The sequence below is a fragment of the Salmo trutta genome, chromosome 37 (assembly GCF_901001165.1).
Source record: "Salmo trutta chromosome 37, fSalTru1.1, whole genome shotgun sequence".
In the NCBI taxonomy this organism is placed as follows: Eukaryota; Metazoa; Chordata; class Actinopteri; order Salmoniformes; family Salmonidae; genus Salmo; species Salmo trutta.
The window spans coordinates 30223610-30238538 of NC_042993.1; the positions used below are offsets into that span (position 1 = coordinate 30223610).

General features: G+C 40.3%; 1 protein-coding gene across 1 annotated transcript; it reads left to right on the forward strand.

The window, feature by feature from the left end:
* Positions 1–5159: 5159 nt before the first annotated feature.
* On the forward strand, positions 5160–14397 carry LOC115177314 (galanin receptor type 1). Its single transcript, XM_029737968.1, has 3 exons — positions 5160–6242; positions 6467–6532; positions 11802–14397. The coding sequence occupies exons 1-3, from the start codon at positions 5508–5510 to the stop codon at positions 12117–12119; spliced, it is 1119 nt and encodes a 372-aa protein (XP_029593828.1). The 5' UTR covers positions 5160–5507; the 3' UTR covers positions 12120–14397.
* The last annotated feature ends 532 nt before the right edge of the window (positions 14398–14929 follow it).

A 14929-nucleotide genomic window follows, 5' to 3' on the forward strand; every position in this document is an offset into this window, starting at 1 on the left:
AAAATAGAGGCACAACAAAGCTCTGATATTTGACAGACCAATCACAGAGGGAACAGTCTTATTTGTGGTGCGTTGCCAGCAACATGGGGTGTTCACAATTCAGCTTTTAGTGCTCACAGCCTAGGAAACAGTATCTGTTGGTTGTCCGAAACCAAATATTTGCATATACATTCTACGTACTTATTTAATTGTAAAGGTTGGCTTTTATTCTCATTGCATGTTCACTTCTGTAAGTACAGATAATGCTCACATCTTAAACAGACAGCACCAATTGAACATTTTGGTGCACTAGAATTGATGAAAACACAATTTATTTCACACCTATTTAGGTTGGCTGTACTAAGGATTCAACTAAGTAGTTCAGTTAATCAGCTAATCAATTACCGTCACAGCTGCTTCAGACAACCCTATCTCTTCAATATAGAATAGCCCCATCTAGTGGAAGTAAAATTCCATAGTAACCATGTGGTCTATTTTTCTAGAACCTATAATCTCAGTTATTTGTTTGGCCATATGAAAAATCCTGAAAAAGGTTGATGCCGATAAGTTGACAGGGTAAACGGATGTTGTATTCATCAATCTGTTTGAAGTATATTGAAGAATATTCTTAAATGTATTGTGTTCATTTGGCATGCTGGTGCGTGTGTTCTTGATGCTGTACATCGTCCTGTCTCAATGTTGCTTTTTTTTCTTTCTGCACCATGATCATCATCTGGAGTCATAAGGCTCACCTAAACCAGATCTAAAATCCAATAACTATATAAACCTTACTGTTTACTTTCACTTTGAAATGATACATTTATTTGTGAAATAATCTTTATGATTGCCGTCATTTGTTTGGTGTCAATCTGTTTACATCATTCCATTTTAATCTCAATCACATTAAGCCCAGCGAATAAAACCTGCATGTTATTGATCATGTCTTATGAAAATACTAGGGCTGTCTAAAGTACATTTTCCTTGTGTTCATTGAATGACAGAGTGCAGTGAACAATGACATTCAGCCAAATGAAGAATAAGCTATAGCTTATAAATCTACTCTCTCTTGTCCACAATGCCTTTGTTGTCTGTGAAGCAAAAGGTCTTGAAGCCAATGGAGTGGTTCTGACTCAAATGGCAGGTTCTCTTCTTCCTGCCTTTGATGTTGATGACTCTTTGCTGATGTGGGTAAACACAGCTGCATGATTGGGGTGATATGGGTGCTGCGTGGAAATGTGTGTTTGGGCATGCACTGATAGCTCGGCGCTAGCTGGGCTGAGAAAAGCCATTCGACCCTGACCCAGGACAATGAGGGAAATACACGCTACCTAGCATCGTGGCTCTGTTGCCATAGCTTCTAGGGCAGCGCTTGCTGAACTTCTGGGTCCATTCCATTTCATCTCCCAGCTTAGGCCAGCACCATAGCATTAACACAGGCATTGAAAAATAACCCCCAGAATGCCTGGAGGTCCTGAGAAGAGATGGTGGTCAGTTCCATCTCAATTTCAGTTTTAGCATGGTTATCGTTGTTCTTTGATAGCTCCAGGTATTTTGGTAAATCATTCCCCAGAGCTCTATGACACCCCAACAATAGGCCACAGCAGGGTTTATGTGTCACACTGTCTAATCTTAATTAACATTCACTATCTTGGACAATAAGTCATAACTCACAGTGTACTATAGAGTCCCATACGCTACCAAGGAACTGTACAAGGCCCACATATAGTGTGTTTGTTTTAGAGGTCGACCGACTATGATTTTTCAACGCCAATACCGATTATTGGAGGACCAAAAAAAAAGCCGATACCGATTAATCCGCCAATTTTTTATTTATTTGTAATAATGACAATTACAACAATACTGAATGAACACTTATTTTAACTTAATATAATACATCAATAAAATCAATTTAGCCTCAAATAAATCATGAAACATGTTCAATTTGGTTTAAATAATGCAAAAACAAAGTGTTGGAGAAGAAAGTAAAAGTGCAATATGTGCCATGTAAGAAAGCTAACGTTTAAGTTCCTTGCTCAGAACATGAGAACATATGAAAGCTGGTGGTTGCTTTTAGTCTTCAATATTCCCAGTTAAGAAGTTTTAGGTTGTAGTTATTATAGGAATTATAGGACTATTTCTCTATACGATTTGAATTTCATATACCTTTGACTATTGGATGTTCTTATAGGCACTTTAGTATTGCCAGTGTAACAGTATAGCTTCCGTCCCTCTCCTCGCTCCTACCTGGGCTCGAACCAGGAACACATCAACAACAGCCACCCTCGAAGCAGCGTTACCCATGTTGAGCAAGAGGAACAACTACTCCAAGTCTCAGAGCGAGTGACGTTTGAAACGCTATTAGCGCGCACCCCACTAACTAGCTAGCCATTTCACATGGGTTACACCAGCCTAATCTCGGGAGTTGATAGGCTTGAAGACAGAAACAATGCTTGAAGCTCTTCGCAATGCTTGAAGCATTGCGAAGAGCTGCTGGCAAAATGCACGAAAGTGCTGTTTGAATGAATGCTTACGAGCCTGCTGGTGCCTACCATCGCTCAGTCAGACTGATCTATCAAATCAGAGACTTAATTATAACATAATAACACACAGAAATACGAGCCGTAGGTCATTAATATGGTCGAATCCGGAAACTATCACGGTTATTCTTTCAGTGAAATACGGAACCGTTCCGTATTTTATCTAACGGGTGGCATCCATAAGTCTAAATATTCCTGTTACATTGCACAAGCTTCAATGTTATGTCATAATTACGTAAAATTCTGGCAAATTAGTTCGCAACGAGCCAAACTGTTGCATATACCCTGACTCTGCGTGCAATGAACGCAAGAGAAGTGACACAATTTCACCTAGTTAATAATTTCACCTGCTAACCTGGATTTCTTTTAGCTAAATATGCAGGTTTAAAAATATATACTTCAGTGTATTGATTTCAAGAAAGGCATTGATGTTTATGGTTAGGTACATTCGTGCAACGATTGTGCTTTTTTCGCAAATGCGCTTTTGTTAAATCATCCCCCGTTTGGCAAAGTCTTTGTTAGGAAGAAATAGTCTTCACACAGTTCGCAACGAGCCAGGCGGCCCAAACTGCTGCATATACCCTGACTCTGTTGCAAGAGAAGTGACACATTTTCCCTAGTTAAAAGAAATTCATGTTAGCAGGCAATATTAACTAAATATGCAGGTTTAAAAATATATACTTGTGTGTTGATTTTAAGAAAGGCATCGATGTTTATGGTTAGGTACACGTTGGAGCAACGTGTACCTAAGCGATTATATGCAACGCAGGACAGGCTAGATAAACTAGTAATATCATCAACCATGTGTAGTTAACTAGTGATTATGATTGATTGATTGTTTTTTATAAGATCATTTTAATGCTAGCTAGCAACTTACCTTGGCTTCTTACTGCATTCGCGTAACAGGCAGGCTCCTCGTGGAGTGCAATGTAAAGCAGGTGGTTAGAGCGTTGGACTAGTTAACCGTAAGGTTGCAAGATTGAATCCCCAAGCTGACAAGGTAAAAATCTGTCGTTCTGCCCCTGAACAAGGCAGTTAACCCACCGTTCCTAGGCCGTCATTGAAAATAAGAATGTGTTCTTAAAAAAAATATTGGCCAAATCGGTGTCCAAAAATACCGATTTCCGATTGTTATGAAAACTTGAAATCGGCCCTAATTAATCAGCCATTCCGATTAATCGGTCGACCTCTAGTTTGTTTGCGTGTGCGTATTTGTGTGTGCGTGCATGTGTGTGTTTGGGTGTGTGTGTGTGTGCATATGTGTGTGTGTGTCTGTGCATGTATGTCTGTGTGTGTATCCATGCGTGTATGGGTGTGTGTGTTTTAAGCATGATCCACCAGTCATGAATCTCGTCTGTACTGTTTAGTCCTGCACATGTGTGAGAATTCCATTAACCAGAGGGCTGTAACATCAATTAGTAAATGGCATGGGTGAGTGGAAGCAAATTGAAGGATATCAGAGATAACTGAAATGATTTGTTCTGGAGAGCACACTTTTCTTTGTCCTGATGTTGTTCAGCAGAGGAGGAATGGCACCAACATTTGACCATCCACAGGGGAGAACCCTGGGGGATATACTAATGGGCTATTGTGGATTCTGTATCTTTTACTGAAAATGCCTCCATCTCATGAAGTATCCTGTCCCTAAATACATGCTCTAGGCCTACTGCCAGAACAAGAGCCAGACACAATCATTTACCATTATCAGAGAGGAGCTAATGCTTGTCATTTTTTTAAAATATAATAATTTGGGATGAAATAATGTTTGTCAAGCCTGGACCACTATCCTTCATTGGCTAACCACATATCCAACACCTTGTTTCATAAGCCAACAGGCCCATTTCACAGACATGATGAATGCCAACTACACTGAGTGTACACAACATTTTCAAGAGATAAAGCTGGACAATGAATCAAATGGCCACCCGGACTATTTGCATTGAACTGCATTGTTGGCCTGTAAGTATAAGCATTTCACAGTAAAGTCTTCAGGGCATGTGACAAATACAATTTGATTTGACATTAGGAATATCTGCTCTTTCCATGACATAGACTGACCAGGTGAATCCAGTTGAAAGCTATCCTTATTTATGTGTTAAATCCACATCCACCAGTGTAGATGAAGTGGAGGAGACAGGTTAAAGACGAATTGAGACATGGATTGTCTATGTGTGCCATGTGCCTTTAACAGGGTATGGTAGTAAGTGCCAGGCGCACCGGTTTGAGTGTGTCACGTACTTCACGCTCAACATTTTCCCGTGTGTATCAAGTATGGTCCACCACCCAAAGGACATGCAGCCAATTGTGGGAATCTTTGGAGTCAATATCGGCCAGCATCCCTGTGGAATGCTTTCGACACCTTGAAGAGTCCAAGCCCCGACAAATTTAGGATGTGCTGAGGCCAAACTGGGGTGCAACTCAATATTAGGACGGTGTTCCGAATATTTTGTACACTCAGTGTATATTAGACTGCTGTTAGCAATTGCAATCACCCCAGATGTTAGCCAACAAGAGAATCATGTCATTCGATGTCTTATACATCGCATTGTGCATAATTATGGCCAAGTTTCATTTTGGAGTGCTTTTTAGTACATCTTGGGCGGTGGTACTGAAAGCTGACGTGAGACGCGCAGCCCAGCCCCTTCTATAATATGTAGGGGGAAATAGGGCGAGGAGGGATTTGAGCGGAGCCATCCAGCGACTGAGGACGCACCCGGTGGAGACAGCAACTGCATTACGCACCAAGAATATATAGAACAGTACATACACTCTGGGCAGCTAACTTCAGACATATTGACAAAATGTAACGTAAAAAGTATCTTCACTTACATTGTATCGAAAAACAATGAGGAACATTGTAACGAATTGAGATACAATATTGTCTGATGGCTGTATTCAAGAGACTCAAGAGACATTGAAACAAACTATGCTTTTATTATCTGAATAGGCAAAAACGTCTGCCAGCTACTGTCAAACGACCCATGAAGACATATGAAGGCATTTGTGCGCCCTACACTTAAATTTGAAAATAGTTCAGCACTAGAAAAAGTGATGAACTCGTCTGGTTTGGACAACCTAACCGAATTTGCGTCATGGTATCTCAACAGAACCGATGTCGAGGAGGAAAACCAGAAACTTCTGTTCGGGATTGGTATGGACAACTTCATTACGCTTTTGGTTTTCGGACTCATCTTTACGCTTGGAGTGTTGGGAAACTCCATGGTCATCACGGTGCTCGCCCGTAGTAAACCCGGAAAACCACGGAGCACCACCAACATATTCATCCTAAACCTTAGCATCGCCGACTTGTCCTACCTGCTTTTCTGCATCCCTTTTCAGTCAACTATTTACATGATGCCGACATGGGTTCTGGGTGCCTTCATCTGCAAGTTTATTCATTATTTCTTCACCGTTTCCATGCTGGTCAGTATTTTCACCTTGTCCGCAATGTCGGTGGACCGCTACATTGCCATTGTTCACTCCAGAAAGTCGTCCTACATCCGCGTGTCAAAGCACGCTTTGATCGGAGTGGTGGTCATTTGGATACTCTCTTTGGCCATGGCGGCGCCAGTCGCGGTCATACACAACATATACCAGAGAGACGAGAATCACACCTATTGCTGGGAAGTGTGGCCGGATCAAAACCAAAAGAAAGTCTATGTTGTGTGCACGTTTGTTTTTGGTTATGTATTGCCCCTGCTGCTGATTTCGTTCTGTTACGCAAAGGTACGCAAGCAATCCTGATGTGCTTAATATTGTATTGATAGATAATTGCCTTTACATATGTCAATTTCTGAGTTTGTGTAATCTAAGATGGGGACAACTAAGACATAAATTAGATAGCCTTTGAAAATAAACGATTTCAATACAATGTTATTACATATTTGTTATAGCATAGGCTTTAATTAATCGTTTGATAGGTCATCACACAATTCTTTATGCATTTTCAGGTTTTAAATCACCTGCACAAAAAACTCAGAAACATGTCCAAAAAGTCAGAGGCATCGAAAAAGAAGGTATGTAAAACCATTCATGACATTTGCATATTGACTGTTGATGGTGATCGTTAGTGTATGGCGGACAGCCCCACAAATGCATTTATGTTGGAGTATTACAGTCTTCCACACCAGTTGTCCTGCAGGAATAGTAGGGGAACAAGACCAACATTAGTTACAGTCTTGGATTTAAAGCTACGGTCTGGGATTTAGGAAGCCGTGCAATTGTCATTTCAATTCTTAATATTTACTTAATGATTCTTGAAGAATATAACTTATACATGTCTCATAAGCTTAGCACTATGACCCACTATGGCTTTGTCATAACCCAAAATAGAAGGTTGTACTACTTGTTTACATCAAGAATGTAAAGATACATCGTTTAGCTTCAAAATGTGGTTAAAACTATATCTAGGAGTTTGACCATCTTGGCCTGTCAGTCCTTGCATTTAAAGAGCTGTCTATGAATTTGAAAGGAGTTACGCCTCATCACTCAGCTCAGCTATATGTCAAACAAGTGTGGGGGCCACTGTTTTGTTGTTTTTTGACATTTTTACTTTAATGATTTTTCTAGACATCTTGTCAAGAGCTCTAGGCAAGTGTTAAAACATTCAATATCATTTAAGCTTTATAAAGCTTCTATCCCTGTAGCCTAAAAACACTATTTGGATAAGATGTTTTCAAAGACATAATGATGTAAAAAAAAAATATATATATATAGTGGTTGTTGTTTCTCGCCACCTAGCAATTTTATGATGTTGGCTTTAGCAGGCACAGATAGCTTCCCAATCTCCCAACCTCATATCTGACTACCAAGAAGCCATTTCATGCTATCAGTCAAGTTAGAGTAGCTAGCTTGTCTAACTATCTTAGCTGACATGTCTTCTGGCAAGGTTGGTAGACTTAAAAAAAAGCAAGCAAAAACTACATGTACTGAACAAAACTCACATTCCTTTCAATCTTTTACCCAGATTTTAGCAGAGATGCAGAGAAGCATATTTAGTTTCTTTCAAAGAAGAACCACAGACAGCTCAAGAGGTATGTTTAGATATGCAGACAAATAGAAATATTATTGACATAGAATTAATCATAATGATTATGGCTCTAGATTGTAGGAAAAAGCTGTCTCCAACTTCCGGACTAGCGGCTTAGCCCCCGTCCGGACGACCCCCTAGCCGTCCTCACATACTGACGCACCTGCATAGAGCTGCAACGTATACCATGGAAGAACCAACATCCCATCGCCAGTTTTCTAGGCAAAAATAACAGTCTAGTGAAGAAAAATAACCAATACACTTAGTCAGTGTTGTAAATTGAATATAAGGCACTTGGTATCGACAGTACATTCCATCTACAATGTCCCTGAAGCGCCTGTCAATTGCCACACTTGAGTGAAGCAGCAGAGTGGGAAAGTGCAATTAAACTGGACTTTCAGCCATTACTCTTCATAATGGCCATTTGCCTGTCTAAGCCAACCTGCTGCTGCTGCTGCTCGCCTCTTTAGTGTTGGCCTTTAACAATATGCCCAGACACTGGTCCACATGGCTTACGCATAACTAAAGAATAAAATATTCATGTTGGTCTGAACTATGTGTTTACAAAAATGTATTCTCATTTTGTCACATAGACAGTTTAAATGTCATTCAATGAGTATAAACTTTGGTTAATGAAATAATATTTGTCTATAGGAATATCTTCACTATAATCAGGTTTCCATCCAACCTTTTTATGCAGGTAAAGTACATGTCGGATAAAAAATGTCACGACAGGCCTGATGGAAACAGTTCATTTGTCGGTAAACTTTCCAAATGTTGACAAAGCTAAATACGATAGACAAGGTGGGATCTTTATGTCACTCGGAGTCACTCGATTACACGGGGTGTGGTCCTCCCACTAAGACTCAGGCCTTCCTTCAGTTTATTAGGCTACAAATGAAATAAATGATGATGAACTTCACAGGGTGGGGATGCTCCGTTCCAATAAATATCAACGGTCTTACTCTGGTGACATGATGATCGATGCTTGGCTGCGATTTGACAAATATAAACGCATGGGGCACATGCACTATATAATGCAACTTTTTTGTGACAAAACCATCGGTAGAGTTGAAAATGTGATGGAAACCCATTTAACTTATATTTTTTGATCCGGTACATGGGAATTTAACGACAAAAGTCATTTGTATGTGGACTATGTCATTACGCACAGCCACAATAAGTCAATTCGATGGAAACACATCTCTGGTGGGAAAATGCACATATTGTTTTTATGCAGATTTTTTGAATATTCTCATGAAAATATATTGCCTATTGGATGGAAACCTAACTGATGAGATATTGCTACCTGGTTCAAATCGATGTGTATGTTTGAGTCGTCAATCATCTCACCCAACCAGCCTCATTTATTTACAATTAAAGCTTTAACTGTGGATACAATTAAATATGTCAAATGAGTAAAGAAAACGGAGACTGTGTCCATAGGCAGATCAAGACGCAAGGTGTTCAATTAAAGGTATAATCAATTGTGTGCGTGCTTGTGTGTCTGTGTGGACAAAACATTAAGAACACCTTCATAATATTGAATCCACCTGCCACTTTTGCCCTCACAACAGCCTCAATTTGTCGGGGCATGGACTCTACAAGGTGTTGAAAGCGTTCTACAGGGATGCTGGCCCATGTTGACTCCAATGCTTCCCACAGTTGTGTCAAGATGGCTGGATGTCCTTTGGGTGGTGGTCCATTCTTGATACACACGGGAAACTGTTGAGTGTGAAAAACCCAGCAGCGATGCAGTTCTTGACACAAACCGGTGCGCCTGGCACCTACTACCATAACCCGTTCAAAGGCAATTAAATAATTTGCCTTGCTTATTCAACCTCTGAATGGAACACGTACACAATCCATGTCTCAACTGTCTCAAGGCTTAAAAATCCTTCTTTAACCTGTCTCCTCCCCTTCATCTACACTGATTGAAGTGGATTTAAAAGGGATCATAGCTTTCAACTGGATTCACCTGGTCAGTCTATGTCATGGAAAGAGCAGGTGTTCATATTGTTTTGTACACTGGCTGGCCTCGATCTCCAGCCATCAGTTCAGTTACTCCTCCAATGCTGTGAAACGGCGTGTCAGGAGCAGCTGGGAAAATCATGCTACTATCGCCACTGTTATAAAAACGTCTCCACTTATCAGCCCTAGGTACACACAGGAGGAGGACAGGGTGTTTATAGACTGTCGTGTGTGGCATCCCAGCGCAACAAAAAAATACAGATTTTCAACATCTTGTGCTCATAGGGATATCTCTAAAGCTCCTGTCATCCTCTTTGTCCTTTTACTTTGACAAGCGTATTGAGCAAATGTTTTACTTTCAATCCACTCCTCAAAAATAATCCTGACAATGTGTTTGGATTATTATAAAGGGAATCGTAACATGGGAGATCAATGGAGGCCAGATAAACCTGGATTTTTGTATCATGCACTTGGTTATAAATGGGATGTGTCATATGAATTCCAGTACTTTCTGGCACTTCATAATAAACCTACTCAAATAAATTAAATGTCAACAGACGGCTGTTAGCGATTGCAGTCTTAAAAAACATCTTTAGGCTGTTCTGCAAAAAAAAAGGTGTTCCCTGGAGTAGGTAATGGGTTTGTTTTTGATTGGCATGCCACTATGTTTTAATGAATTCCCTGTGTAGGAGGTGTGAGGCACAGTTAATTAGCAGATTTAACAGTTTTACTCTGTTATTTCATTCAATTAGGCGTATAGTTAAACAGCACACAGGAATCGTTATGGATGCCAATGCTGGACTTGTTCTTCCAATAGCCTCTAAATGGAGAACTAAAGCCCTTCAATGTGAGGATGGCAGTGGGGAAGTCACAATGTCCTACCTCCGCTGTTTCACTTCATTGATTTTGTCTTTTGGGGGATTTTGAGCCCCTCTGACTGTGTGTGTGTGTGGGCGTGTGTGTTTGGGCATGTGTGTGCGTGTTGTGTTGGGGGGGGGGGGGTATATGTGTATGTGTGCGGTACTATACAAACAGATTCAGATTCCTCTTCCATACCATATACAGTAACTTAAGATAGTGATTTATACATTTATATTTCCATATATGAGCCCAAGAACTATTTACAGATTCACAAGTTGTCACCATCAAATTAACTGTGCTCGGTCTCCAAGAGAAACACCACATAGACTCAAACACCTAGACTAATGATGGTAACAATAAATAACAGGTCAAGGTTATTTCCATTTTAAATTTGGGATTTGACTGTTGAATGAGTAATTGAACACTACACATACCAATTTGACAGATCTGAATGATTGGGAATTCAGGGTACAGTCAGTTCTGCTAGCCTTCAAGGGAGACCTGGGAACAGGTGAAAGGGAGGTTTTTTATGTGGCTGTGCCTTTCGCAACAATGTGGTTGATGTTGATTTTGGGCTGGTTGTAGTGCTGAATGGTAGGTGTTTGAGCTGGACTTACGTACATTTTCATGATGCCACCAAGCTTACTGAAAACCTCACTTCATTCAATTCATTACTTAGCTACGTCTATCCCTCTGTGTTTGCATGTCTGATCTCTCTGTCTCGATATTACAGGTCTGTTTTTTGTAGCCTGCGTTCCTATCGGTCTTTGACCATATATCTTTCTCCCCGCCTCACTCCTCTCTCTGTGTCCTTCATCTCCCTCTCTCCTTCCCTCCCTCCCTCCTTTTTTCTGAGCATCGTCTCCCAGTTTCCTGGAAAAGCTCCATGTGCTACCATGTTAGTGGGGCTAGGAGACTGCTGTGGCAGGCACTCAAGCCTCCCTTTTACCCAAATAGCAGCAGAAAGCAAGCAGACACATTTGTAAACATCTCCAGCCTGGCCCCAATGCCTTCTCTGTATGTTCCCGCTCTTTAATATATCTCCCATGTTGCGTGCTAATTATTTAACACAGCGGTAAATCAATCTGCAAGCCAGGAATGCAGGGGAAAGACAGAGCAGGCCAGCAAGCATGAAATTGGCATTTCATCTGACAGGTGCCACCTTTAACTCTGCTAGTTTTGGCAAAAGACATGAGAACATCCCAGATTCTACTGAAAGGCAATCTCGTAAAGGGACAAGGTTATACACGTCACATGCTTAGTGGACGCACATAGTTATAACAACTAGACAATGTATTGACATTAATAGATGCGTTCAGAAGTCCATTTAAAAAAAAAAAGATAAAACTGTAGTGGACAAATTGCACTCTTCATACTTGAAGACCTTTTACCCTGTGCCCCCCCCCCCTCTCTCTCCCCACTAGACTGCCCAGACGGTTCTTGTAGTGGTGGTGGTGTTCTGCCTGTCATGGCTCCCCCACCATGTGGTCCACCTGTGGGTGGAGTTCGGCAACTTCCCCTTGACCCAGTGGTCCTTCTTGTTCCGGGTGGCGGCCCACTGCCTGGCCTATAGCAACTCCTCCGTCAACCCTGTCATCTATGCCTTCCTCTCGGAGAACTTCAGGAAGGCCTACAAGCAGGTTTTCAGGTGTCAGATTACCAACTCCCCTCTCAACGAACTCAAGGAGTTCCGCAGCAAGGTGGACAACACACCACCCTCCACCAACTGCACCAACGTCTGATTGGAGGTCACCGAGTGCCAGCTCAACTACGGCCATGATGATTGGTTGTTTTCAAGTGTCCTTCTGAGACCTAATGCTATGAGGTTCCATGTTTCGATTCGGAAATGGTATGAAGACAATATGAAGAAAACTGGATATGCGCTCAAGCTACATAGTTCCACATCAGCGCTGTTCCATCATCAGAATAACGCCACGCCAGATGATGTGCCATACTGGACATACTATCATATGTGTAGTGAGCGTCTCTTTCTTTCTCTTTCTCCCTCTCTCTCCCTCTATCTTGCTTTCTCTCTCGTTCTCTCCGTCATTATCACAGGAAGATTGCTGAGTCTGACTCTCAGGAAAGGAAAGAATGTGGATTTTGATGTTTCACTGACCATCTTATCATACATCAAAACTGTGAATGTTTGGTAGTTTGCCTTCTTATATGTGCATGTGCATATTGTTGGTCCTTTGTGATGCTGTATTTCTGATCTCTTAAGTAGCTATTGAAATGAGCGTCTATAATATAGCTTCACGCTACACATTAAAGCCTGATGTTACTGCTGTATATGTTACATGGTAGCCTATCATGGAGTCGTTTTCAATTGTTAAAACATATTAGCTATTGCTCTATTAGATATTGCCCAGAATGTAAAAAATGTACACAGTGTAATTTTGTCTTTAAAGTTGAATATTGTTTGAAGAGAAGGCATTTTGTTGTTTGAATGTAATGGCCAATTCTCTTGTTGTGAGTTGCGAACGTGTATACAAGGGAAATGTTGTCCGTGTAACTTAAACCTGTCTTGCCATCTGTAATAGAGACTTTTCAATGAAAAAAAAAAACACAAGTTGGGATTTTTAATAACGCTGTTGTATAAACTATTTAAAGATACTCTAATGTGTACTCAGTATAAGCCTACTTTATCTTATTTATTGAATTGGTGTACGATATGGGAAGTCCATGTTTTATGGCGTATTGTTTTGTCATGACATTGGCTTGTACATTAGAGCTTGTACAGGTACTGTATGTGGTTCAAAGGCATTGTGTGGGATCTCGTTACCCTTTGACTTCCATTTCTGCCCATCATTAGAGAGTAAACTAAAGAAAAATCTTCAAAGATCAGAGGGCCAAGATTTTGTTTGTCTGTGGTAACCACTTACAATCAGAAGTAGACAGAAAAAAAACACACAATTATTCTCACAAAAGTATATCCTGCTCCTTTTCACAGCTAACACCACATCCATGTTTGGTTGTTCAGTATATGTGAGAGAGATTTGAAAAAGTAATTTCTCTTTTTATGTGTCAAAAGCTAGCTAATACTCTTTAAATATTTTGTTTGGCTAACATAAGCCAATCAGGGATTGCCTACTCTAGATAGAGAACAAGAATGAATACAGTAAAAAAACAAAAAACATGGACTTTGGTTATTTCTATCCATGGTATAGGACAAAACTATCTCATACGGATTTGTATATATTTGAATACTGCCATGGGAAACTCACTTCGTGGTCATTGTACGGTATGTGGCCATCTCCATACCGAGGCGCCTTTGCACACTCTTACTTAAGCATAAACAAATGTAAGTAATGAACATCTAGAATGGGTAAGGTTTAGGCATGCTATGAAGTGGTTAGGGTAAGTGGTAGGCAGGGTAAGGTTAAGTTTAGGTATACTACTCTAGCAAGTGGCTAAGGTAAGTGTTAGGGTAAGGTTAGAAAACAAGAACATGCATGGAGTGGAAACTGCTGCTACACACATGTTACAAATCCTGCAATTTACGTTCCCCACAACCTCCAACCAAACACCTGGCAAAGCAACGTGACTCTTGTCACATTTTCACTCACCACCACATAAGGGCGTTACAATTACACTCAAACTCAGCTGCCCACAGAATCGTTGGAGCTACTAATTATTTATTTCACTTTGTATTTACGGATTAATGCAACCCAGAGACTATCAAGTGATAATCATGTTAAATGATTCCTTTTTATCCCTCATCACTCGTTATCAGTGTGTTTAATGAAGACTCTCTTGATGAATTAAGACGCTTGATGATTCTTTCATTTCTGCTCCAGAACACTGTGAATCAAATATTTGCTTTCTGGAAGAGAAGAAACCTTCTACACATATCTATCTGTATTTGAATTTCTAAAATGTTTGGGAAAATGTAAAACGCTTCTTTTTTGTTCGTTTTTGTGCCATATTATGCTGAAAAAAATCTACACTTTTATTTTTTGCCAATGCAGTGCTTATGCATGTTGATATCACATTAAACTGTTGATCATGTTGTGACAAGCAATATGTTTCCTCATGAAAAGACTCACTGATTTAATTTGTTGTATTTCTTTCTACTATGCACATACAATATACAGTATCGTGATGAAGGTAGATGGATTTGACCAGTATTGTCGCAGCATAATCTTGCAGCAACTGGATTTGAACTTTTAGAACATAATATTGCTTGAACTGTAGTTAGGCAGTTAGCTGGCTAAAATTAGGCTACATGAAAAGTGCAGTGCTGTTAAAATAACCGTGTGCTAGTGCAGGTTTTCAGTGAATTTACGTAAATCACAAAACTCATCTCCATTTCCTGTGGAACAGGAAAATTCTCAGCAACAAATTAAGATCCTACATCTGTACCAAAGTTATTAGGCAATAAATAAAACTCTTTAATCATGCAGAGAACATCCATGGTTCTAGCCTACAGTACTGTAACAAGGTCACTCTTTTTCCTCAAAAGCGCAAACACATTCCAACCACATCTTGTGCAATTGATTTTGGAGGACTGAGATATATTTATTTAATTCCGAAGATGAAAGTAAGCGCT